A 24,291-nucleotide genomic window follows, 5' to 3' on the forward strand; every position below is an offset into this window, starting at 1 on the left:
TTTTAGTTAAAAATCCAAATTCGGGTTGAAAAAAGCCAAAAACCCGCTTTAATATTTTGCGGATTTGGACATGAAATTTAATGTTAATGCTTGGACAGGTCGTCCCAAATTTTTTTCACTTCTAAATTTGTTGTCATAGGTTGAGACTTAAGAGTTGAGACTTTGAGAGTGCCCAAAGTATTGTAAGAATACATTTAAGACACAGCCCATGATATAGCCCACAGTTTGCCATACCATCCAGAAATCATCCCTTAATTTCCAAAAAATTAACTTTTTATGTTTCAAAATTTTCAATAAAACATCTTTCACGAAAATCTTGATCAATTCGCTTAATGTGTGATTTGAAACAATAAGAGGGGAGACATAACTATGCAATAGGTCTTTACTCTTGGAAAAGAAGATTACATATTTTCATCTTTTTATTTCAAATTTTCACATAAAGTTTAGTTAAAGCAGCGAGTTTAGAAAGTACGGAATGGCTTAATAAAATGTGAGCATTTCACCATTTTTTTTCCATAAAATTGTTCAATTTATACTGTGAAAATAACAACACTACAATTGTTCAATTTACTCATTGTACAATTGTTCAATATCAAGCGATCTCGTTGGCAGAAATATCGTGGCTTATTTAATTGTTGGATAGGACACGAGAGGTAATGATGAATTAGTTTGTATGGACTCGTTTCCCTAAAGCATCATATTACTTTGGTAAAATTTGATTTGCAATAACATGTCTCCTTGTTTTAAAAATAATAATAAATAATAAATAATTAAATAAGAAAATAAGAAAATCTAACTAATGTGGATGCCCTACTATCTTAGGAGTTTCGTTGTGAATCGTGACTATATTTATATATGGTGCTAGATGCTTATATACGAGCCACGAAATAGCTTCGACTTCAGAAATTCAAAGGTATGTATACTCGACTTATAATTTGAGGTGTCAATTTTGATGATCGGATCGGGTTTGATGAGGTCGGGTCGGGTCGGGTCAATTTTTAAAGGTTGATTCATGCTAAATTATTGTCTTCACGTAAATTTAAATCTGAATTGGATATTTCTCGGATCGGTTTCAGCTCGGGTCGGGTCTTGTTTTGCCGACTCTACTTATAATAGAGGTAATTGTAATGAATGATGGCTTTTGTTTTCGCAACTCATCTGATTTATCCATGATAAATAATACTTCGATTACATACTATGTACTAGCCAGTCTAGCCTTTAGCCTGGCGCGATAAATTAGTATGAATTATAGTACAATATACGAAGTAATAAGGTATTTTGAGTTAACAAATAGAGAGTAATGGTTACAGCATAAGAGGCATGCACAATTCTCATGAGGAACATTTTTGTTGCCATAAAGCCCAAATTATTGTAGATAACATTCGAAGAAATAGCCCATTAGAATTGGTACATGGACACATGATCTATATATAGGCCCAATACCCTCTAATTGTGGTTTTTGTGTTTCTTTTCCATACCATCCAGAAATTTGTACTCGTAATAAAACATCAATCAGCAATGTCTTGATAAATTCGTAGTTTCGTACTCCATATCAAATTATCAATGTGTAATTTGAAACAATAAGAGGGAAAAATAAGGCATGTTCTAATTTACCGAATTGAGCTGAGATGAAATAAACTGAACTGATTGTAGATTAACTGAATTGAACTGATCAAACTGAGTTGAACAGAATTGCTTATGAGAGAAGGATATTAAGAAATGAACTGAATTGATTGGAGTTGAACTGAATTGAAATTAAGCTGAAGAGAACATATCCATATTGTAGGAAATTTTTCAGAATAAGTCTTTACTTTTGGAAAAGAAGATTACATTCATATTTCAAGTTAGTTGGAGCAACGAGTATAAGAAGTATGGAGTGATATGTTAGCATAAAATTATTCAAATTGCACTATAAAAATAACAATACTGCAATATGTATGTATATAATTAATCACTACAAGAAAAATCACTTTTCGTAGCGATTATTTCGTAGCGATTGTTCATTCGCTATAATATGCAAGTATGTTTGTGAAATAATTAAGGATGTCGTATCATTTTTACAATCGCCATGGTTTTCCCATATAAAATCGATACGGAAAGCACAATGATACATATCCACACTATTTTTACACATTTATATAATTTTGAGAAATCGTATAATTTACAATCACCACTAAATCCTAAAAATCAACACGAAAAGCCTTTTCAACACTAGATATATAAATATTGTTTGACAAAGAATACATAAAATATGTCATAGCTTATTGGTGAAACATTTAATATAAGAGTTTGAGGTTGCATGTTCGAATCTTGTAAAGATCATACGCATGTTTTTTTTTTTTTGAAGAAAATGAGTTGAACATTTATAGCGATTGTAATCGCTACAATAATCACCACGATTGGATGTAGTTTTTCGTATCGATTATTGAGGCCAACCCCAGCGATATTGAAAACCACTTTTTTTTTTTGAAGAAAATGAGTTGAACATTTATAGCGATTGTAATCGCTACAATAATCACCACGATTGGATGTAGTTTTTCGTATCGATTATTGAGGCCAACCCCAGCGATATTGAAAACCACTTTTTTTTTTGAAGAAAATGAGTTGAACATTTATAGCGATTGTAATCGCTACAATAATCACCACGATTGGATGTAGTTTTTCGTATCGATTATTGAGGCCAACCCCAGCGATATTGAAAACCACTACTAAAAGCTAAGGCAACGGGGGATATTGTATCGAATGACCATTCGTTGGGAAAGCTTTTTGTTGCAATTACAATCGATATTAAAGGTTAAAATAATCGCTACGAAAAGGTTATTTTCTTGTAGTGAATGTGAATATAATGCTTAATTCAAATTTTTATTTTGATATACTATATGGGTACTACATTCATATTTCATACTAATAATTTTTTTATCCTTCAAATAATTTTATTATTATTGTAACATAAATTCATTTATGCTGCACAACAACATAGGCTCAGTATGCAATAGGAATTATAGGCAAACGGTGGACATTTTGCCTTACATAATTCGGTTGTACAATTAACTATGTGAATATTGCAACGAGGTCCTACTCCTCCTACTCCAATATCTTCAGCTTGCATCACTCTATTAAATCTTGAACTCATAACACTTGTACCTACAATCATGAATAATACTTGGTATAAATTAAACTATACTACTCCATATTAATAATTTTTTTAAAAAGGCATTACAATTTATTTTAAATTATTGATCAACTTAAGTAATTAATTAGATAATTTTTTTTGTACAAATTTTTGTAGAAGACTGTCTGACGGTTAGTAAATTGTGGACCACATGCCACATCACCCTTCTTCTATCAAATTTGATACTACTAAGCAAGTGTAAGATAATTTGATAGGAGGCTAGATGATATTTTTGACACACACACACACAAAAAAAAAAAAAAAAAAAAAAATCATATAATTTTGAAGCTTGACTAGAAATGTATAATTTTCCTATAATTACAAGCTACGAAGAGTCAACACATTCACCTAATTTACTGCGTGTGCGATGTGCCACACCGTGTGGCAAGCTCACACACACTAAAACATTGACCGGGTAAAATCCTAATGATCGAGTAACCCCCAACAATCGAGCGAATAGCCCTGTTCACACAGTATGGCCAACCACATATGTAACTTCGCACACGATTATATTTTAAAACTATTTTTTTTTAAAAAAAAAAAAAAAAAAGAAACGGTGGGATTAATTTACTAATCAAGATAATTCAAATAATTCAATTACAATATCTCTTTACAGAAAAAAAAAAACGAAAATGATAATCTAAAATATTACGATATCAATTTCAACACTTACCACAATACAAGACAAATAGTAGCACCAGAATGAGAGGCACAAATGAATTCTTTCCAGCCATATGATGAAGTAAACTTGGAGCTTTTGATTTTTTTTTTTATTTTATGGGGTTTTTACACTCAAAGTTAATACTTTTTTTTTTTTGGTGCAATGCTAGTCTTCATACTTTAAATGTGAACAATATCTTTTATTATGGAAATTATAATACTTACCTTTTTTTGTTATAATTGTTAAAACTAGATATTAAATACTGAATTTACATAATATGGAGTATAAATGTTTGATTATGATAATATATATACCTTATATATACAATGTATATTTTTTTTGAGAAAATTGTGAAAAAGGACCTTTTAAATGGTCGACTTTTTGAAAAAGGACCTTTTAAGTGAAAACTTGTTAAAAAGGACCTTTAAGTTGTATTTTTTTTTTTTGTATGGGGTACTTAGGTGAGCTTGCGAGGTGGTCAACGCCGAAGATCCGGCGTTGACTATCACATGTTAATCACGTGACTTATTTTAAAAAAAAATTAAAAAATTCTCCAAATTTCCCTCCTTTCCCGACTTCAGTAAGGATACTATATGAAAGGGTTAAGTCGAGAAATGAGGGAAATTTGGGGAAATTTTTTAGTTTTTTCATTTGTAAAAAAGACACGTGACTAATACGTGACAGTCAACCTCGAAGCTCCGGTGTTGACCACCATGCAAGCTCACCCAAGTACTCTATACAAACAAAATACAACTTAAAAGATCTTTTTTCACAAGTTTTCACTTAAAAGTCCTTTTTCAAAAAGTTGACCACTTAATTAAAAGGTCTTTTTTACAATTTTCTCATTTTTTTGTAGGGAAATATATACAATGTATATGAATATGATCACTATATGCAATTTTGTATGTCTTATCTTTTTTTTTTTTTTTTTGAGGAAATATATACAATGTATATGAATATGATCACTATATGCAATTTTGTATGTCTTATCTAATCCTTATATCTGAACTTATTTATTTTTGGAATAAAGTGATTGGAACATTTCTTTTGATTATGTTCGTATTTTCATCTACCAGTATGGCCCATTAAATTTTTCTTCAACCTTAATATATGAATATGACTCACATTAGACAAGGGTTACGTTGCTCTCAATTTCGATTTTCAAGTTGACGAATTTTAATTTTCTGCTATCGATCGATGACTAATTCCACTTCATATTAATTCATACATGATATCGATCAAATGATCAATTAATTTGTCTAGCTACTTGTCATGTTGCAAGGAAAATTCAAAAAGTCACCACATACATGCATCTTATAATAAATAGGGTTCCAAAGCCCTCAAATTAAAGAAATGCAACTTTATTTATTAATCTGTTCTCATACGTTTATTTTCAGTTCAGTTCAGCTCAGTTTAGCTCAGCTCAGCTCAGTTTAGTTCAGCTCAGCTCAGATTTTTCACCTTATAGTAGTATTTAAAAAAATATATATATGTGATAAGTTTTGATAAGTAAAAATCAATTTTAATTAAAAGAATTAAAGTTTTAATAAGTTAACGTCAATTACAATCACACTTAACTAGTAAAAGAATTTCAATTTAGTAGAAATTTGCGATATTAAAATCAATAGTTTTTAAGGGTTTTCATTTATAAGGACTAATGAAGTTTCATGTCTAGGCTAGATTATTTACACCAATATTTTGTTCTAAGAAAAACACCTTAGAACGGAAATAGGGTACGTAAAACAAATTTTTGACGTCAGTACGTACATGATATTATCATATACTTCGTATGCCATACAAGAGTATGCCTAATACCTTTATGAGACCCCCAAATCCATGGAATTGAAACTGCATATTCATAAATAATGTACGTCGTAATTTCTGCAAATTTTGATGCATGCAAGACTTTGATGAGGTCCTCCCCGTCAAAAAAAGATGAGGTCCTCGGCTGTAATAATAGACTTATTTTCCTTTATATAATTTTCAAATCCTGATATAATTAGTCAATTATGAGTTAGTTGTTCTAACACGGATGCATAGCATTACATTGTCTAGGCGAGACTAGTAGGTACTATGTTACTTGGACTCAGATGAGGTGTCAAATTAGACGCGGGTGTCCAAGCGTCGGACTCGTCCATTTTCTTGAAAAAAGTTGTGTTTTTAGTTAAAAATGAAGTGTCCAAGTGTTGGTGTTGGTGTCCGACACGAGTCGTGTAGACACGGACACGTGAGGTAAATGAAAGAGTCCGAGTAACATAGATTAGGTATGTACCATCATATTTGGATAAGTGATTTTTTCTTTGGATAGAGTCATCAGTCTTGCACATACTAGGATCAAATTAATTTGGGCTAAATTGTCAATTCTACTATTTAATGATGTAGATTACCCAACAACAACAACAAATAGAGGCCTTGTGTTGGTCGTTACTTAGGTGTAAACAATTACGAGTAAAATTCAACATGGTTGAATAACATTATACTTCGTATTAATCACGTCATAGAGTCATAGCTCTGTTTACGTGGTATGATTTTTTTCACATCTATAAAAGAAGTATAATGTTATTTACAACGATTAATTAGACATTTGCTACTCACAATTTATATCAAATCGTTGCAATTAATTTGAAATGGAAGTAGTATATATAAGAAAAATATCAAGGTGGCTTGGTGTCCAATCTCTGTACTACGGAGTATTAAATTATTACAGAGTATTACATTACCGTTTCTCACCTTGTGTTCGTGAAATTGTGAATTATTTCAAGAAAAATTTTCAAATTATGTTTACCTTATTATGTGAATATCATTTTAATTTTTAAACAAAAAAGAAAGTTCAAAATTACACCGTCGTATGAATTCGTTATGGTCAAATATTATTGGTTGGTCGCTAAAGACACCTAGTGACATAAAGTCATGAACGAACTTGGTAGCTAAAGACACATTTCAATCATATTGTACGTATTTAGTAGACACATTTCAATGCTAAATTTGGCACGGATGTGCATTCTCTGTTCGGATCAGTACATATAACTTGTAGTAGAATATCTATAACTTCCTCGTTTCTCATCAGAATTAAGCTTATGATCTATCGTTGGAAAGCTTTTGAAACAAGGTTTCACCTCCAACTTGAATTATCTAAAAACTCTAAGTAGTTTGAGAGATATGCCTAGTTGAAGTTCAACCATCCAATGCTTCCTTGCTTAACACAAGTAATTCATCCCCTTAAAGCAAGTTTAGCCCCAAGGTGTTCTCTTTACACATGTGGGTAATGGAGCTCATTGAAGCTGTGCACGTAAAATTTATGTCAAAAACCATATTATTGATACATAAACATCAACTAGTTTTATACGAGTAATAATAATTTTTACAACAATGTTGGGAATTGATAGGCGTGTAAAGGGTTCTCAGTTGCTATCTCAGTTAATTATCTGATTAATTGATTACCACTTAAAAGTTATAAGTGACATCAGTAATTACATCGAATTGAAAAGTCATCCCTTTACGTCATAGCACACGTATGTAGGAAAGTCAACAAATTAGTAAATTACAACCTACCCATATAAATACGCTTATAAACCCCTCAAAATGAATATGTCTCAATAAACAAATAATATTAAAACACCCTTGTTAATGTTAGCACTTTCCACAAAATTACATATAACCAATTAAAGTCATTTCCAAAGATGAATTTACGTATTTTTTCCGTTCTTTCTCTCCTAGTATCTACATCTTATGCTAATATTATTCAATCCGACTATTGTGTTGGAGACTTAAGCCTACCTAATAGTCCGGCAGGATATTCTTGTAAGAATCCTGCAAAAGTCACAGCTGATGATTTTGTTTTTTCAGGTTTGCGAGTGGCTGGTAATATCGCAAAACCTTTCAAATCCGGTGCAAGTACCGCATTTGCCCCTCAGTTCCCGGGTTTGAATGGTATGGGTATTTCCATCGCACGAGCAGACTTGGAGGTAGGCGGGGTTGTACCAATCCACACACATCGAGTGTCTGAGCTTATCATCGTTGTAGAAGGAACGATTATTTCAGGGTTTATCGACACAAATAACACTGCATACTATAAAACTTTAACCAAGGGAGACATAATGATCTTCCCACCAACACTACTACACTTCCAAGTTAATGTAGGATCAACGCCGGTTCTTGCGTACGCAAGTTTCGCAAGTGAAAATCCTGGTATTCAAATTGTTGACACTGCTTTGTTTCAAAGCAGTCTACCCTCGGAATTGATTAAGAAGGTTGCCTTGCTAGATGATGCACAAATTAAGAAGCTCAAGAAGATGTTTAGTGGCACTAATTGATCTATTATTCTTAGGGACCAATTCTCTTAAGTTTTAGTTGGACTTATTTTATATCTTATATACATACATAGAAAAAATAATTGATCAAACATTAAGTTCAGGTCACTTTTCATATACTAGTATATGTGTAATTTTGTTACGTAGTATAAGGTTTGGACTTTGGAGTATACTCTTCCAATTCAGTGTTTGGTTTTGCTTTCTGAAGATTAAGTTTAGCTCCGTTTGGACCGTTTCTAAGCTACTGTTACTATATGAATCATATTGATTATGAAGTATTTTCAGATTTTGTTAGTAAAAAAATGAGATATCATTGCCATATTGATTATGTTGACTGATTTTCGTGATAGAGAATGAGATAGCTAGAATTTTCTTCCGTCACTGGATCACCATAGAATCATTAGGAATTTTTTTGGTCTGTTTGTAATTTTCTTAAGCTGAAGCTTTTCCTTCTTTGAGGGTAGTAGGATTTTTTTTTTTTTTTCTTTTTTGGTTTTTTCTTTGCATAATCTTGAGTAGAATTTGTTATATATACATCCAACTAACCCAAGGTTAGTTTTGCTCTCCATTTAATGATTAAATAAAAAACAATTATCAAAATAAAAACAAAATTACTTATAGGTGTACAGTATACCAAGGTGTGTCCTACTTTGTCTTAGGATTTTTTTATTTTATTTTTTATTTTTTTATTTTTTTTTCCGCGAATTGTGACTTGCAAGTTGTAATGTAATATATATGGCTGCTATATTATGCTAATATGGGCAACAATAGCTTAGTTCAGACTTCAGAAATTCAAAGGTATATATAATCGGCTTAATAATATAGAGATTTATATTAATGATGTCCTTTGTTTTTGCAACTCATCTGACTTCTCATCATAATCTAAGACAGAGTACTTCGTATTTTTCATACTTTGTACTATATGTTTAATGTACTAGCTTTATGATTCGTGCGATCAATTTGTATGGATCATATTAAATTACATGAGTAATAACGTATTACGAGTTAAAATGGAGAGTAATTTTGGTACAACATAAGCTTGCACAATTCTCACAGGAAACATATTTTTTGTAAAGGTGACCAACTATGACTGAAAACCCGTGAATCTAATCCGATTTGAAAAGGGGCGGATTTGGCAAATTCAATAACATATATCCCCACTTTATAAAAAGTAGAACCTTGCTCTTATGAATAGTGTTGTGACAATTATAATCCCAAAAATGTGTATTTAAGGATTTGCCCCCATTTAATATTACAAGAATTTTTTTAATATTGTATATCTTCTCTCTGTTATTACGTACTTTTTAATCTTCTCATTCAATCGGTTGAATTATTGGTTTCAAGTTTCAACCACAAAGTCACTGACAATCTTCAAAGGTATTTTTCAATTTTAATTTCAATTGTTTTATAAGGTTTTGATTGATTTTAGATTTTAAGGTATTATCCTTTTTAAGCTTTAGGGTCTGGGTTTTCATCTATTTTTCCTAAATTTGGTTGGATTTTGAAAGAAAAAAATATAGTAGATAATTAAAGTGAATGGAGAACCATAAACATTATAAGCGAGAGAAATATACCAACTTCCGAGCACTACCCCATGGAAGCCCCTCATGTCTCTTTCTATTCTTTCAATTTGATCATTTCATGAATATTTGTCAGTGACTTTGTGGTTTGTCCAGTTAAGCGGTACCACAAATCCGATCAAAAGGTACTTTAATTCTCTACGATTTTTTAGGATTTTTATTTATGATCTTTATATTGTACTTTGGTTTTGATTTTGGGGATTGTAGATTTTTACAAAGGTGGTTTTCAACATTGCTATTAGATTCGTTGTTATGAGATGCAAAGGACATCTAAATTTCGATTATAATTTTGGGATTAAGAACGTAAAATGAGAGTCCACAACTTTAAAAGATGCAATTTTTCAAGGTACATGTTTTTTAAAGGGAGTAGAATGCCTTTGTGCTTAGGCTCTGGATGTATATTCTATATTTGAAGGAAAGGAGGTGTGAGTAGCTCTCTTATCAATCCTAACCTACCTTAAAGGTTTATTGTTACTTGTTAGAAGAGAAGATACCACTTTTCTTGTGAGATTCTGGTATGATGCATCCTAATAATGCTATATGCTCTGCATCTAATGAGTATCAATTTAATGACTTACTGTATTTCTTTATATTGTTGAGTTGAATTAAGCTGAGCTCAAGCTTGGATAACTCAGCTCTTCTTAGATTGGGTTTAATTACAGAGTATTAAAAAATAAAAAATAAATCCCCTGGCCCAATATACAAAGAGAGGAAATAAAAAACCTACTCCGTATTTTATTATTTTGGATTTTTAAATTGGGTTCAGGCTACCAAACTTTATATTAGATGATCATATTAGACTTAACATCAATACTAGTATAAATGTACGTTGCATTGGACTTGAGCAAAATCCAAACTCAAAACTAAAATTTAACACCTAAGAGTCCTAACTACTCATAGGGTACTATACCCAAGAACAAATTGATGCAAATTTTATTATTCCTCGATCTGTTTGTTTCTCTTTGTTTTTCAGCTTGTAATATGTATCAAAATTTTATTCTAGAGAATCATCCAGACTCTATAATAAAAGCATGTAAATGCTATTTTTTACTCTTTAAAATACATAAGAAAAGGTTAAGGATATATGATTTTAAACTTAATAGTCGATTATTACTCTTTCTAAAGGTTCATTGTATTAATTCTTACCAGTTTCAAGGTATTTAAAGGTTGCATAAGACATTTTACGTGCAAAATGCTTACTAATCATAGTTGTGTACAAGCTAAAATCTTAAGTACAAAGACAAGTCTTGATAACTTCTCCGCATTGGCTAGCCATGTCGCGTGCATCGCGCGCGTTGGCCACCCTAGTTTAGTTAAAAATCCAAACTCGGCTTAAAAAAAGCTCGAATTTGGATATGATATATGATAAATTTTTGAAACAATATGAAATGGGCCTAGGCAACCCGAACAAGGTGTTGGTTGATTAATTCAAACTTAGTTGGAGTATTTTTAGGAATATTGTTTTTAGTGTTTTTGGTTATGTACGTAGTGGAGTAATGTTACTATGTTAGTGGGATAATGATCCTAAATTATAGGACCCATTAGTTAGGTTTTTCATTCTATTTAAATGCATTATGTAAGTTGATTTCATTGGGTGAATATATCGAATTATCAGTTTTTATCTCTCTTTTTATTTCCAACATGGTATCAAGAGCTTCAGGTTAGATCCGGGATGGGAAAGAGATGATGAAAAAAAAAAAAAGTCTGAAGTTAAACTAAAAATATCAGTTGTGTTTGTTGTGAGTAAAAGAGTCGTGAGGTTTGAGTGTAAAACATAGTGAGTTTTTTCTTTCAGAATGAATTTTATTTTTTGTGTGTTTAGTCATTGTAGAAATGGGTGCATTTAATGTGTCGATGGGTTCTTTTCGTATTAGTTGTTGCAGTCCTGGGTATGCAATTGGTAGTAGTTATCGTCGAGGTGGTCATGGTTATGAAAAAGGTGGAGGTCGTGGTGGCAACGGAAGTAGAAGCGGTAGTCATGATGTAAATCATCTTCAAATCCAAGTATTGTGTTCATGTTTGGGTCGTGGTTGCTTAGTGTTGGCAGTAATGAAGTCCATGGCGATATGGAAAAGTCGAGTTTATGTAGTTGTGTGGTTATGGTCGTAGTTTCTGTAGCAAAGAGATGAATATGTGCATCGCGTTCGTGGGAATAGCATCATCCAAGTTGAGGTCCAAGTCGTGGTCGTGATGAAGAAAGTCGAAGAGGTCGTGACTATGCAAGAAGTCAAATGTCGTAGTTAAAGCCATGTTTTCCGTGGGGCTATGAATGTTTGTGTCGAGTTCAAGGTCGTGTTCAAGTCAAAGTCGAGAGTTTTTTTTTTGTGTTCAAGTCGTGTTTGCCTATTCATGGTTGCGGTTATGTAATTTGTATCTTGGTAGTCCGTAGTCGAGTTCAGTAAGTTTGAATCAAGGGGGTGTGTTGGTTGATTAATTCAAACTTAGTTGGAGTATTTTTAGGAATATTGTTTTTAGTGTTTTTGGTTATGTACGTAGTGGAGTAATGTTACTATGTTAGTGGGATAATGATCCTAAATTATAGGACCCATTAGTTAGGTTTTTCATTCTATTTAAATGCATTATGTAAGTTGATTTCATTGGGTGAATATATCGAATTATCAGTTTTTATCTCTCTCTTTATTTCCAACACAAGGAGGAGGAGAGTTTGGTCCACAAACAAGGCTTTGGAGCTTCCATACTAAAACCAATTGGCAATAATAGGAGTAACTCCTCTACCTTATAAAAAGTGGAATCACCTCTCCTCTTTCTCCAATGTGGGACACTCACAAGTGGGTTACAATGGGTTTAATTTCAACAATATATGAATTCTTGACTTGTCTGACCCAAATTTTTTATCAGCCGGGGTGAAGGTGGGGGGTCGCCGGCGCCACGCACTTAGTTTCAGGAGTAGTACGATGCCGTCGACGGGGTGTGGTCGGGGTGGGGAGCAGGGTGGCAGGTGTGGGTGCAAGGTGTCTAGTTTTTTTTAATTAATTATTAACTTGATTTTTGTTTAATTAAGCTAATTAGTTGCATGTTAATTATAAATATATGGTCATGTTAGAGAAACTTATCAAAAGTTATACCATTTGGAATAATTTGTAAAATAAATTGTTACCTTTGAGAATGTGCAATTTTACATAGCTACCAATAAGAATTCCTCTAAAAAAAGCTATTAAATACTGAAGTTTCATATATGGAGTATAAATGTTTGATTTATTTCACATTTAAATAGTTTCTTTCTTTTTTTATAAATATATATTTATTATTTGACTTTAAATAAGTGAAAATAAAATGGGTGAACAAATGAAAACATGGCTTTTGCTGTAAATAAGAACGTGAAAATGAAGTGAATAATGTACTATACGTGTGAATAATGTACTATACGTCTATACGTAATTGTTGCAAAATTCTCATGCATGCACGCCATGCAAGACTTTGACGTCCTCGGCTCCAATAGTACACTTATTATTTTCCTTGATAAAATTTCCAAATCATAATTTTTAATTTTTATTGCTTTGAAAATTATTTAATGAATTATGGTTACAAAATCAACTAGCATGGATGCTTCTACAAACCACTATATATAACCTATTAATTATTGTTAGAAGTTAACATAATTTTCACCGTCATACTAATTAATGATCTCTTTCTATTTTTTTTTTTTTTTTTTTTTGGGAAATTCTCACTGGTGAACTCCAATTACTTAATTTTACAAGTGGTAAACATTCTTAAAATTTATTATCAATGGTAAACCTAAATTATTGGTTACCATTGATAAGTGTTATTTTACTAAAAATTCTAACTATAGTTAGTTTTTATTTATGAATTTTATTTATTAAAAAAAAAAAAAAAACAAACCAAACCCCTCCCCCACCCAACCTAGCCACCCCAGCAATCCTTCCCCCCTGCCGGCGACAAGGCCACTGACGGCAACACACGACCTCCCCCGGCCCACCACTGGCCACGACGTCAAGCCTCCCCCACCCCATCTTCTCTCTTTACCCCATCTCAACACCTCCCATTTCCCCACCTAACGCCTCCCCGCCATTCGATTCCCTTTGCCGACGACTCCTATTTCCCCCATCTCGACGCTCTTCCCCGACGACTCCCCTCCCCTCCCTCCCCTTTTTGCGCGGCCCTTAAACCCCACCCAAAATCAGTTGAAAACCCAAACCCGTTTTCTGGGTTTGGTTTCAAAACCCGCAACTAGTTTGGGTGTTTTTGGTGTTTCGATTCAGCGGGAGATTCAACATGGGTAGGGCGTCGGCGGCTGGGGTGGAGTGTTGGGCGCCGGTCAGTCAGGGGGAAGGGGTCAGGTGGCTAGGTAGGTGCAGAAAAAGGATTGATTTTTTTTTTTATAAAAAAAAACCAATTAATTCTAGCCGCTGGTAGCGTCGGTGCCGGCGTGGGGTCATGTGGCTAGGCATGTGGTTCTGGTGGCTAGGTGGGTGGTGGGTGGCCAAATGGCTAGGCGAGTGGGTTAGGTGGGTGGGTCAAGTGGCTAGGCGGGTTGGTCAGGTGGCTAGGCGGTTGGATGAGGTGGTTAGGTGGGTGGGTCAGGTGGCTAGTTGGGTGGGTCAGGTGGTTTTGGTGGCTAGGTGGGTGGTGGGTGGCCAAGTGGCTAGGCGAGTGGGTCAGGTGGGTGGGTCAAGTGGCTAGGCGGGTTGGTCAGGTGGCTAGGCGGTTGGATGAGGGGGTTAGGTGGGTGGGTCAGGTGGCTAGTTGGGTGGGTCAGGTGGCTAAGTGGGTGGGAAAATAAATTAGGGCAAAATAGGAATTTCAGGTTTTTTTTTTTTTTTAAACATTTTTAAATGTTAACCATAGTTAAATAATTAGATTAAATCATTATTAAGGTTACCAATTGATTAGTCATTCTATTTGGGGTTTACCATTGAAAATAAATTTTAAGAATGTTTACCACTTGTAAAATTAAGTAATTGGAGTTCACCAGTGAGAATTTCCCTTTTTTTTTTTGGAAGCACTTTCTACTCTTCTTGATGCCCCTTAAAACTAAAGCTTATATAAAACCTCTTATAATCAATTTACAATATTAAAACAAACCTATACTATTTTAATGAAATAACAAGAATATATCATTAAAATAAAGCCTAAATGTATAAAGCTTATAACCCAATAACAAATCAGGCTACCGTGTATGACAAGAAAATAAATTATGCAAATGTGAACCAATGATAAACTAAGCTGATCCGATTATTCGACTAGCTAATTAATAATCTATTTTATTACAAAATCAAGGATGATTCTACTATGTCATTTCTCAAGAGGCGCACCATCACATGCTGACATGGCATGTTATGGTTGGCCAATTTTTCCTTTATTTTTAAAAGGTTAAAATGTATTATAATGTATGTATAACTGTAAATACATGTATTTTTTTTAAAAAAAACATAATTATTGTATATGAAAATCTATTTTAATTTTTTAAAAATTATTTTCGAAAATTAAAATTTAGAAAATCAAAAATTCATCATGATTTAGCACCTTAAGAATTAAAAACATGAAGTTACTGAAAGAATTTTTTTTTTCTAAATTTCATTAGTCAAACTTGAACTCCTCCAAAGAACAGATTCTAAATTAACAGCAAGTATACTGTATCCCCATTCAAACAAACCTCAAATTGCAGCCAATTTTTCTGAACTACACCTTCCCAATTCCCGGCCACCACAAACCCCACACAGCAGCCAGTTTTGCAGCCAACAACAACCTTGGTGCCCAACCAAGCAACCCTGGGAGCAATAGGGATGGCAATGGGTCGGACTCGGAGCGGATTATGCTAAATCCGACTCCGACCCGACAGGAAGTCGGAGGTTAAATCCGACATCCGACTCCGACTCCGACATCCGACTCCGACTCCGACTTCAATATCCGACCTCCGACTCCGACTCCGATCCGACCCGACTCCGAGTTTTTTTTTTCATTATTCAATATACTTTGAGATGTTGGGCTATTTGGGCCTTTACAACCCACATCCAATGCCACCATGACCCACACAAAAATCCACTATCTATTGGAGTCGAAGTCGGATAATCCGTTAAAGTCGGACATTTGTCGGAGTCGGATTTTTTTCTCGGATTTTTTGTAGGATCCGACTCTGACCCTCCTCCGACTCGAAGTCGGATTATTTTAACTGAGTCGAACTCGGATTACTTTTTTTTCGGACTCGGAGCGGATATTTTACCTCGGATCGAGGCGGAGTAGGGTCGGATCCGGACTAGATTGCCATCCCTAGGAGCAGCTCAATCTCAACTCCACCAACCACCAATTCCAAAATATGCCGCAATACATGCATTAAAATGAATACATAATATAAATACAATTTTTATACATTATGGACATTAAAAATTATTCAAAATGAAAATGAAAATGCTAAATATGGGCCAATTAAGTTTTACCACGTCACCATATTATGGTACCTTTTTTAAGAATGAGATTGTAGAATTATTATGAACATATAATGACAAAAAATTAGTCAAAACGCGGAGTAATGCATACACAAATGATGGTAACGAACATGCTAATGTTCTTTTCATATGCACAAGGTAATCTCATTGTTTATTTCCATTCTAATTAAATTGGTTTACTAATCTCTCTTCGTCTTTATTTATTATTATTATTGTTAATATAACGGGAACATATGGAGGGATATATGGAGTACTCCTCTGTTTTATAATAATAGTTATATATATTATTTTAGGCGTTTTAAAAATATCTACCCATATTGAATATGTTCCATTTTAAACTTAACTTTTTGGAATTAATTGATTGTGAATTGATGATATGACTCTATGTACGGAAAACTAATTTTGTGCGTTTTAAAAATATCTACCCATATTGAATATGATATTATGAATTATGCTTTTCCAAAAAAAAAAAAAAAAAAAAAAAAAAAAAAAAAAAAAAAAAAATTATCAACACACTTAAATAAGGTAAACTAATTATGAATTATTTTGTACTTTAATGTTAGATTCCAAATACTTTTCGTTTCGTTTCGTTTCTTATGTGATTGATTCTATATGGGACTATCATATGGAAACGGAGGGAGTAATAAATTTAAGTGGGAATAGATATATCTCTAATTATTGATTAACACAAATGTACCATTAATTAATTACATCAAATTGAAATATTAAAGTCGATAGATCCCCTTCCCATGCAAGCACAATGTATGTACTATGTAGAACGTCAATAGTCTAGTCACCCACCTTAAATCTTATCTTATACAAAGTTACAAACTATTTGTATATAAATAGGGTTACACCCTTGGTTAGCAATCTCCACAATACATACAATCACCAAACTCAATCTAAGTGATCTAAATTTCGAAAATGAATTTTCGTATTTTTATCATGTTTTCATTCCTAGTATCTTTCTCTTGTGCTACTATTGTTTCCGACTATTGTGTTGGAGACTTGAGCCAACCAGATGGTCCGACAGGATACCCTTGTAAGGACCCTGCTAAAGTCACAGTTGATGATTTTGTTTATTCCGGTTTGAGAGAGGCTGCTAATAGCGCAAACCCTTTCAAACTGGGTGTAAATAATGCTTCTGTTATGCAGTTTCCAGGCTTGAATGGTATGGGTATATCCATGTCACGAGCCGACTTGGATGTTGGCGGTGTTGTACCATTGCACTCACATCGTGTGGCCGAGCTAAAAATCATAATGGAAGGAACGGTAATAGCAGGGTTTATTGACTCGAAAAACACTGCATACTATAAAACTTTAACCAAGGGAGACGTAATGATCTTCCCACCATCACTACTACACTTCCAAATTAATGTTGGATCAACACCAGCTCTTGCTTATGGATGTTTGGCTAGTGAAAATCCCGGTATCCATACAGTGGATCTCGCTTTGTTTCAAAGCAGCTTACCTTCGAAATTGATTGAGAAGGTTACTTTGCTGGATAATGTACAAGTTAACAAGTTAAAGAAATTGTTTGGTGGCACTAATTGATCTAATTTGTGCCATTAATTTGTGTTTGGAAAAAAAAAAAAATGTAATTTCTGTCCAATAACGGTCTAGATGACTGATGGAATTTATTCTTCATGTTTCATTAATAATGGTATCTTGGTATCAAAAGCAGGTTAAATCTTGGGATCGCTCACAAAAATTTTTCCCCCTGCCGGTGGGTTAGAAAGTTAAACCCACCGGTGGGATTCAAAATTTTACTTCCGCTATGCAATATTAATACTCTTTAATTTTTTTTTTTTTTTGGTTGGTACACGTTAATCATATGTGCATATGAATTTTTTTTTGGGAGATTTTTTTTTTTTTGTGGGAGTATGTGAGTGGACTTCCTCCACTATAACACATCTTTGGAGATGAAGACATTAAATAGCGTTATGCTTGACGCAATATTTAAAAAAAAAAAAAAATCGGCTCTCTTGTGTCGTGAGACAAGAGATATATTTGGTTCTCCTTGTGCCGTGAGACAAGGTTTGTGAGTTGATTCGAGCATGATTTTGCTCATTTGGATATGAGAGTGTGGTTTACTCTGAAAGACCAATAAAAGATTTGAGTGTGGTTTACTCTTGAAAAACCAATATTTGATTGGAGCTCGGTTTTGCTCTGGAAAAAAACCAAAAATTGTTATTTGCAGGTTCGAAAAGAATGACGTTCCTGTTTGATTGATGACTGATGAGTTCGAAAAGATGAACGTTTTCATCGTTGAAAAAGAAGAAACAAAAAATTGAAGGCGACATCACAAGAGTGTGCATCTCGACTTCAACAAATTGAAGAATTTCCAATCGCAACGTTCGTGTTACTGCCGTTACGATTGCGGGAGGGTGTTAGAGATATGAGATATCGGAAAATATATGTATGATATATTTTCCGTAGATATCATTTAGAGAATAATATATTTAGGATATTTATGTTAAGATATTATTTTGAGAATATATCTTTAGGGTTTATGGTTATGTTAGTATATCTTTAGGAATATTGTTTCCTATCTTATGAGCGTAGGTTTTGTATAAATACTCTACTTATCGATGAATAATTATGAAGCCATTCTATTCTACTTCTTGTCTTTAATTTATCTCACTTCCTTTAATTTGTTTTGACAAAATACATGCATATTGATTATTCCAAATAAATAATATATGTATTTTTTTTTACTTGTATGTATTAACATCACCTTAAGCCGTGGCAGATGATGAACACTTAACTTTTTTTTTTTTTTTTTGACAAGTATGAACACTTAACTTAATCGATTGGAAGTACCAAATATTTGGAATGCTTAGAATTCATGCCCTTGCGAGAAAATGTGCCCTATTTTTTTGAAGAATAACTTTGATCATAGTCAAGAATAAACTTAATTAGGTAAATAAAAAATTTTTGTATACATCCGATTCGTTTACACTAATATTAGTGTACATCGAGCAGTATAAGGGTAACTTTTAGCTAATTTTAGGGTGACTTTTTGTCTTTTTTTGGGTAGCTAATCAAAAACTTTTGTATACATCCGGTTTACACTAATAATTGATTTTTAGTCATTTAAAATGTGATTCTTTACTAATAAAGCGTAGATAATTTTTATTTGAATTGGGTTACTTTAACGCATATTGGGGTAACTTTTATTCATTTCAGGGGTAACTTTTAATCACTTTAGGTTATCTTTATAATGGATTTACAATAATTATTGTACACCCGATTTTTGTAAAAGTTTGTGTTGGTAAATTCTGTATATAGTGCGTGTACAAAGAAATTTGAGAGTGGCATATATTGAATAACATTGGATTGCTCGTCGCAAATATAAGGACCTCATGTATCCAATCTTAGCTTTGTACGTAGTAAGTGAGTCCAAGCTTCATTGTTTTCAAGTTATTAAGATTATTGGTAGCTCTTGCCCTAAGCTCTTTGTATCCAATCTTAGCTTTGTACGTAGTAAGTGAGTCCAAGCTTCATTTCGGATAATAACATTTGACATAATATAAATCTTATCTAGATTATTTGCCACAATTCACATTATGCGTTGTTCTCTTTCTTCGACCCAGTGGCTCCACTTTCCTTCTCTGACTTCCAACTACCTGTAGCTTCATGCATGCGGCTTGCCTTCCTTTCAGTCCTTCAAGAGCCGGAAACACCATCTCCGTTGGCTTTACAAGTGCCCCAGCAACAAGGGCTTATTACAATCTTCCTTGCTAGAACTCCACCCATCAGCACTATTTCCACTGTTCTTACAGGGTCTTTAAACCCTTTAATTTGGATAAGAATCCGCCAATTGGTGACAATTTAGGTGATTACTTATGTGTAGAAAACAAACCCATGTAAAGCGTAAAAATATTAACATCTCTTTTAATTTAGATGTCCCCAATTTAACTTCAGGCGTGCCATTATTTGAATTTTATTATGTAGAGCGAGCTAGCATACACGATTTAAATTTCATATTTTGATATCCCTAGTTAATATTTAGGCGTACCCAAACATCAAACTTCGTTATTTAATGAGGACAATTGAGAAAGACAATACTTGACTAGCTAGAATATAGATCACGGTGTACAAAATGTTTTCCATCAAGGGTATAAAAAAGAAATTAATATGGAAGCTAAAGGAAGTTGTGCATTGCCTTCCTTTTTTACTAGGGAATTAGAGAATATATATGGACTCAAAACTCCAACATGATTAAAGGATATTTATATCCTTTTTATTAGCAAAACAATACACATACAGATCGGTGAAATTTTCGATGATTACTCTTCCGTAGAAAACAAACCCATATAAAGCGTAAATTCATCATTAACATTTATTTTAGATATCCCCAATTTAACTTTAGGCGTTCCCAATGTTAATATTTCTTTTAGATATCCCCAATTTAACTTTAAGTTTCGATAGTTTTATGTTATGTATATAGTTTTAAACAATAACTAGCCTTTTGGCCCGTACAATGTACGGGTTGTTACTTGGGTTAATCATATTCATAGTAGGTATGCTTTTATACAAAGTAATTGTTTCATTTCTAAAACTTAAAAGAAAAAATAGTGAGAACATGAAGGAATTTAGTTAGATATATATACATGAAAGAATGTGGGATATGAAATGACATATTAATTTAAATTATATTTAAAGTCTAGGATATGAAATGACATATTAATTTAAATTATATTTAAAGTCTAGGATATGAAAAGACAATTTTTATAAAAATTCATATGTTTATGTAATGTATACTAATTAATTGAACATTATTTTATTATGGTGAAAATGAAACACTTTATTTTCTTACTTGAATTTGCAAGTTGCATTAAGATTTAAATATACATATTAAGAGAGGTGTCATGTGGCATATAGGGTGATGAGTGACTTGTGAATTGTGATGCCATGTGTCATATGAAAAATTTGTGGTTTGTGTTTTTAAATACTAAGTATAGATATAGATTTGTACTTGATTGCCTTCAAGGTGTTAATAATCAAAATAACCTTGGTTAAATATTCATCATATACCACACTATTGATAAAAGCTTAAACAAAAGTCGACAAAATAAGACACTGGTATTACTCTTGGGACTACCTATATTATAATTGGGTGTCACAAAAAAAAAAAGGAATTAATTTGCTCATGATAATTCCCGTGAAAAATGCCCATAAGAGACTATCAAAAGGGGACGGAGGGAGTATTATTTGTTAAAATAGCTGTCAATATTCTTTATTTAAAAACGTGTAATCATAATCTCATTTTTTTTTTTAAAAAGTATTGTATTAAGAGCCTGTGCACATTTACTGAGCTGAGCTGAACTGACTGAAACGAACTGAAATGAATATTTTATGAGTGAAGAAAATTAGGAGCTGAATTAAACTGAACTAATTGGAGCTGAACTGAACTGAACTGAATTGAAATTAAACTGAAGTGAATAGGCCCTTATTTAGTCTTATATATATATATATATATATATATATATATATATATATATATATAACATGAATTTTCACGTCTATAAAAAAAGTGAAATGAATTCATAATTTTTGACAAGTATTTTAGTATATATATTTAATTATAACATAAGAAAAATATGGAGGTGGTGTCCAATTTTTGTACTACGGACAACAAAATATAATTATGTAAATTACATTATCTCACCTTGGAGTCAGATTCACAAAATAAAAAAGAAATATTTTAAATAAATGCAAATATTTTCTATTATGGTGGTGTGGCTAGCCGCAAGCCACATCCAAAATGTGTTGATTATGCTAAACTAATTATAAATATATTATTTAAATAAAAAAGGAAAGTTCATAATTACACTGAGTCGTATGAAATCGTTAGTGTCCAAATGTTGGTTGGTCGCTAAGGACACATAGTGACATGAAGTCATGAAATTATTTCGATGATATTGTTATGTGATTGGTGGCCAATTTTTTAATTTAATTATACTCATGTCAATTAGTATACGGAGTATTTAGCTTTTAGCTCAATTCAATTTAATTTAGCTTAGCTTCATTCAATGACTAAACCACTCTTCAAATCAAGGTAATTGCAACAAATTTAAATTTCTTAAGACGTATGTAAATCTCACCCACTTAAAACAAAAGCTTATATTAAGACAATAAGACCTCAAATATTTAATCCAAACTATGAAATAACCCTAATTAAATAAAATAACAAGAAAATCATTAATAAAATTAAAAAAAAAAAAAAATAACAAGAAAATCATTAATAAAGCTTACACGTATAAACCTCACCCCTAGTTCAAATCAGGCCAAGGCTACCGTGTGAGATAGACAAGAAGATATAATTATGCGAAGGTGAACTTATTTTTTGTATAAACTAAGCTAATCATTATTCGACCCACATATTAAACTAATTAAAGATCTATTTTAAATCAAAATCAGAGCTACTATAAAGATAATCACATAAAATGAATGCTCCAGCTACCAAAACGCGTGAATAATACGTAAACAAATGGACATGCTAATTTCTTTTCACAAACACAAGGTAATCAATCTGATTGTTTATTTCCACTCTAATTGAATTGGTCTACTAATTTCTCTCTCGTCTTTATTTATTGTCTTTATCATCTACTAGTTTATACTACCGTGCAAATGTATGATGGACGGCTTAAATAAATTCGTTGTGAGGCTTGTTTACAATAAGTTTATTAATAAACTTTTCATATGTGTATTTTTAGGAGAAGTATTACCAAATGCAAAAATGCCAAATAAATTTACTCATCAGTTGAAAAAAAAAAGGGACACATTTATCTAGAGTAAAAACATTCAAAGAATTAAAAACAGCTTTTTTATACTAGTATTAAAAAAAAAAACTTTGAACCTATAAAAAAATTATGATTTAGGTGAGAATTTTTTTTATGATACAGCGACATATGTACAATGGGGACATCAACAACATTTTATTTTAAGTTGCATTATACAGGTAGCTAATAGATACTCCATCGGATATGTCCAAATAGAGGATGTACTGACTAATTGCAAACTCCATAAATTTTAATTATAGATGATTTATAATAGTGAACCAAAAAATTCAAACCTATACTCGGAATACATAAGAAAGGTGCAACAAAATATATAATAATATTTTAAAATATTGGGTTAGACTCGAGTGAATATTACACATGTGGTTAATAGAGCTCATTGAAGTCGTGCACGCAAACCATTTTTAAAACCATATTATCCATACTTAAACATCAACTACTTTAATGATTAATTGGGTAATCATTTTAATGATTACCACATCGAATTGAAAAGGTCAACTCCATTAGATAGCACACGTATGTAAGAAAGTCAGCAAATTAGTAAATTATAACCTACCCATATATCTTATCTTATATTCATGGAGTATTAGAGTGTATATAAATAGGCTTACAAACCCCTCAAAATGAATATGTCTAAATAAACGAAAAATAATAAAAAACACCCTTGTTAGCATTTTCCACAAAAAATACATACACTTCCGAAGATGAATTTGCTTATTTTTTCCGTTCTTTCTCTCCTAGTATCTCTCTCTTATGCTAATATTATTCAATCCGACTATTGTGTTGGAGACTTAAGCCTACCTAGTAGTCCGGTGGGATATTCTTGTAAGAATCCTGCAAAAGTCACAGCTGATGATTTTGTTTATTCGGGTTTGAGAGTAGCTGGTAACAGCGCAAACCCTTTCAAATTTGGTGCAAGTACGGCATTTGTCCCTCAATTCCCGGGTTTGAATGGTATGGGTCTTTCCATTACACGAGCAGACTTGGAGGTAGGCGGAGTTGTACCAATCCACACACATCGAGTGTCTGAGCTTATCATCGTTATAGAAGGAACAATTATTGCAGGGTTTATCGATACAAATAACACTGCATACTATAAAACTTTAACCAAAGGAGACGTAATGATCTTCCCACCAACATTACTACACTTCCAAGTTAATGTAGGATCAACGCCGGTTCTTGCGTACGCAAGTTTCGCAAGTGAAAATCCTGGTATTCAAATTGTTGACACTGCTTTGTTTGGAAACAGTCTACCCTCGGAATTGATTAAGAAGGTTGCCTTGCTAGATGATGCACAAATTAAGAAGCTCAAGAAGATGTTTGGTGGCACTAATTGA

At 32.7% G+C, this 24,291-nt stretch overlaps 3 protein-coding genes across 3 annotated transcripts; all 3 read left to right on the forward strand.

Moving 5' to 3' along the window:
* Positions 1–7,467: 7,467 nt before the first annotated feature.
* On the forward strand, positions 7,468–8,403 carry LOC145634333 (auxin-binding protein ABP19a-like). The gene has a single exon (XM_081685755.1). The coding sequence runs from the start codon at positions 7,514–7,516 to the stop codon at positions 8,144–8,146; it is 633 nt and encodes a 210-aa protein (XP_081541881.1). The 5' UTR covers positions 7,468–7,513; the 3' UTR covers positions 8,147–8,403.
* Positions 8,404–17,072: 8,669 nt separating this feature from the next.
* Positions 17,073–17,702, forward strand: LOC145634334 (auxin-binding protein ABP19a-like). Its single transcript, XM_081685756.1, has one exon. The coding sequence runs from the start codon at positions 17,073–17,075 to the stop codon at positions 17,700–17,702; it is 630 nt and encodes a 209-aa protein (XP_081541882.1).
* A 5,875-nt stretch (positions 17,703–23,577) lies between these two features.
* LOC145634335 (auxin-binding protein ABP19a-like) lies at positions 23,578–24,291 on the forward strand. The gene has a single exon (XM_081685757.1). It carries the CDS (start codon positions 23,659–23,661, stop codon positions 24,289–24,291), a length of 633 nt encoding a protein of 210 aa, XP_081541883.1. The 5' UTR covers positions 23,578–23,658.

This window comes from Chenopodium album, chromosome 6 (genome assembly GCF_948465745.1).
Source record: "Chenopodium album chromosome 6, dcCheAlbu1.1, whole genome shotgun sequence".
Taxonomy (NCBI): Eukaryota; Viridiplantae; Streptophyta; class Magnoliopsida; order Caryophyllales; family Amaranthaceae; genus Chenopodium; species Chenopodium album.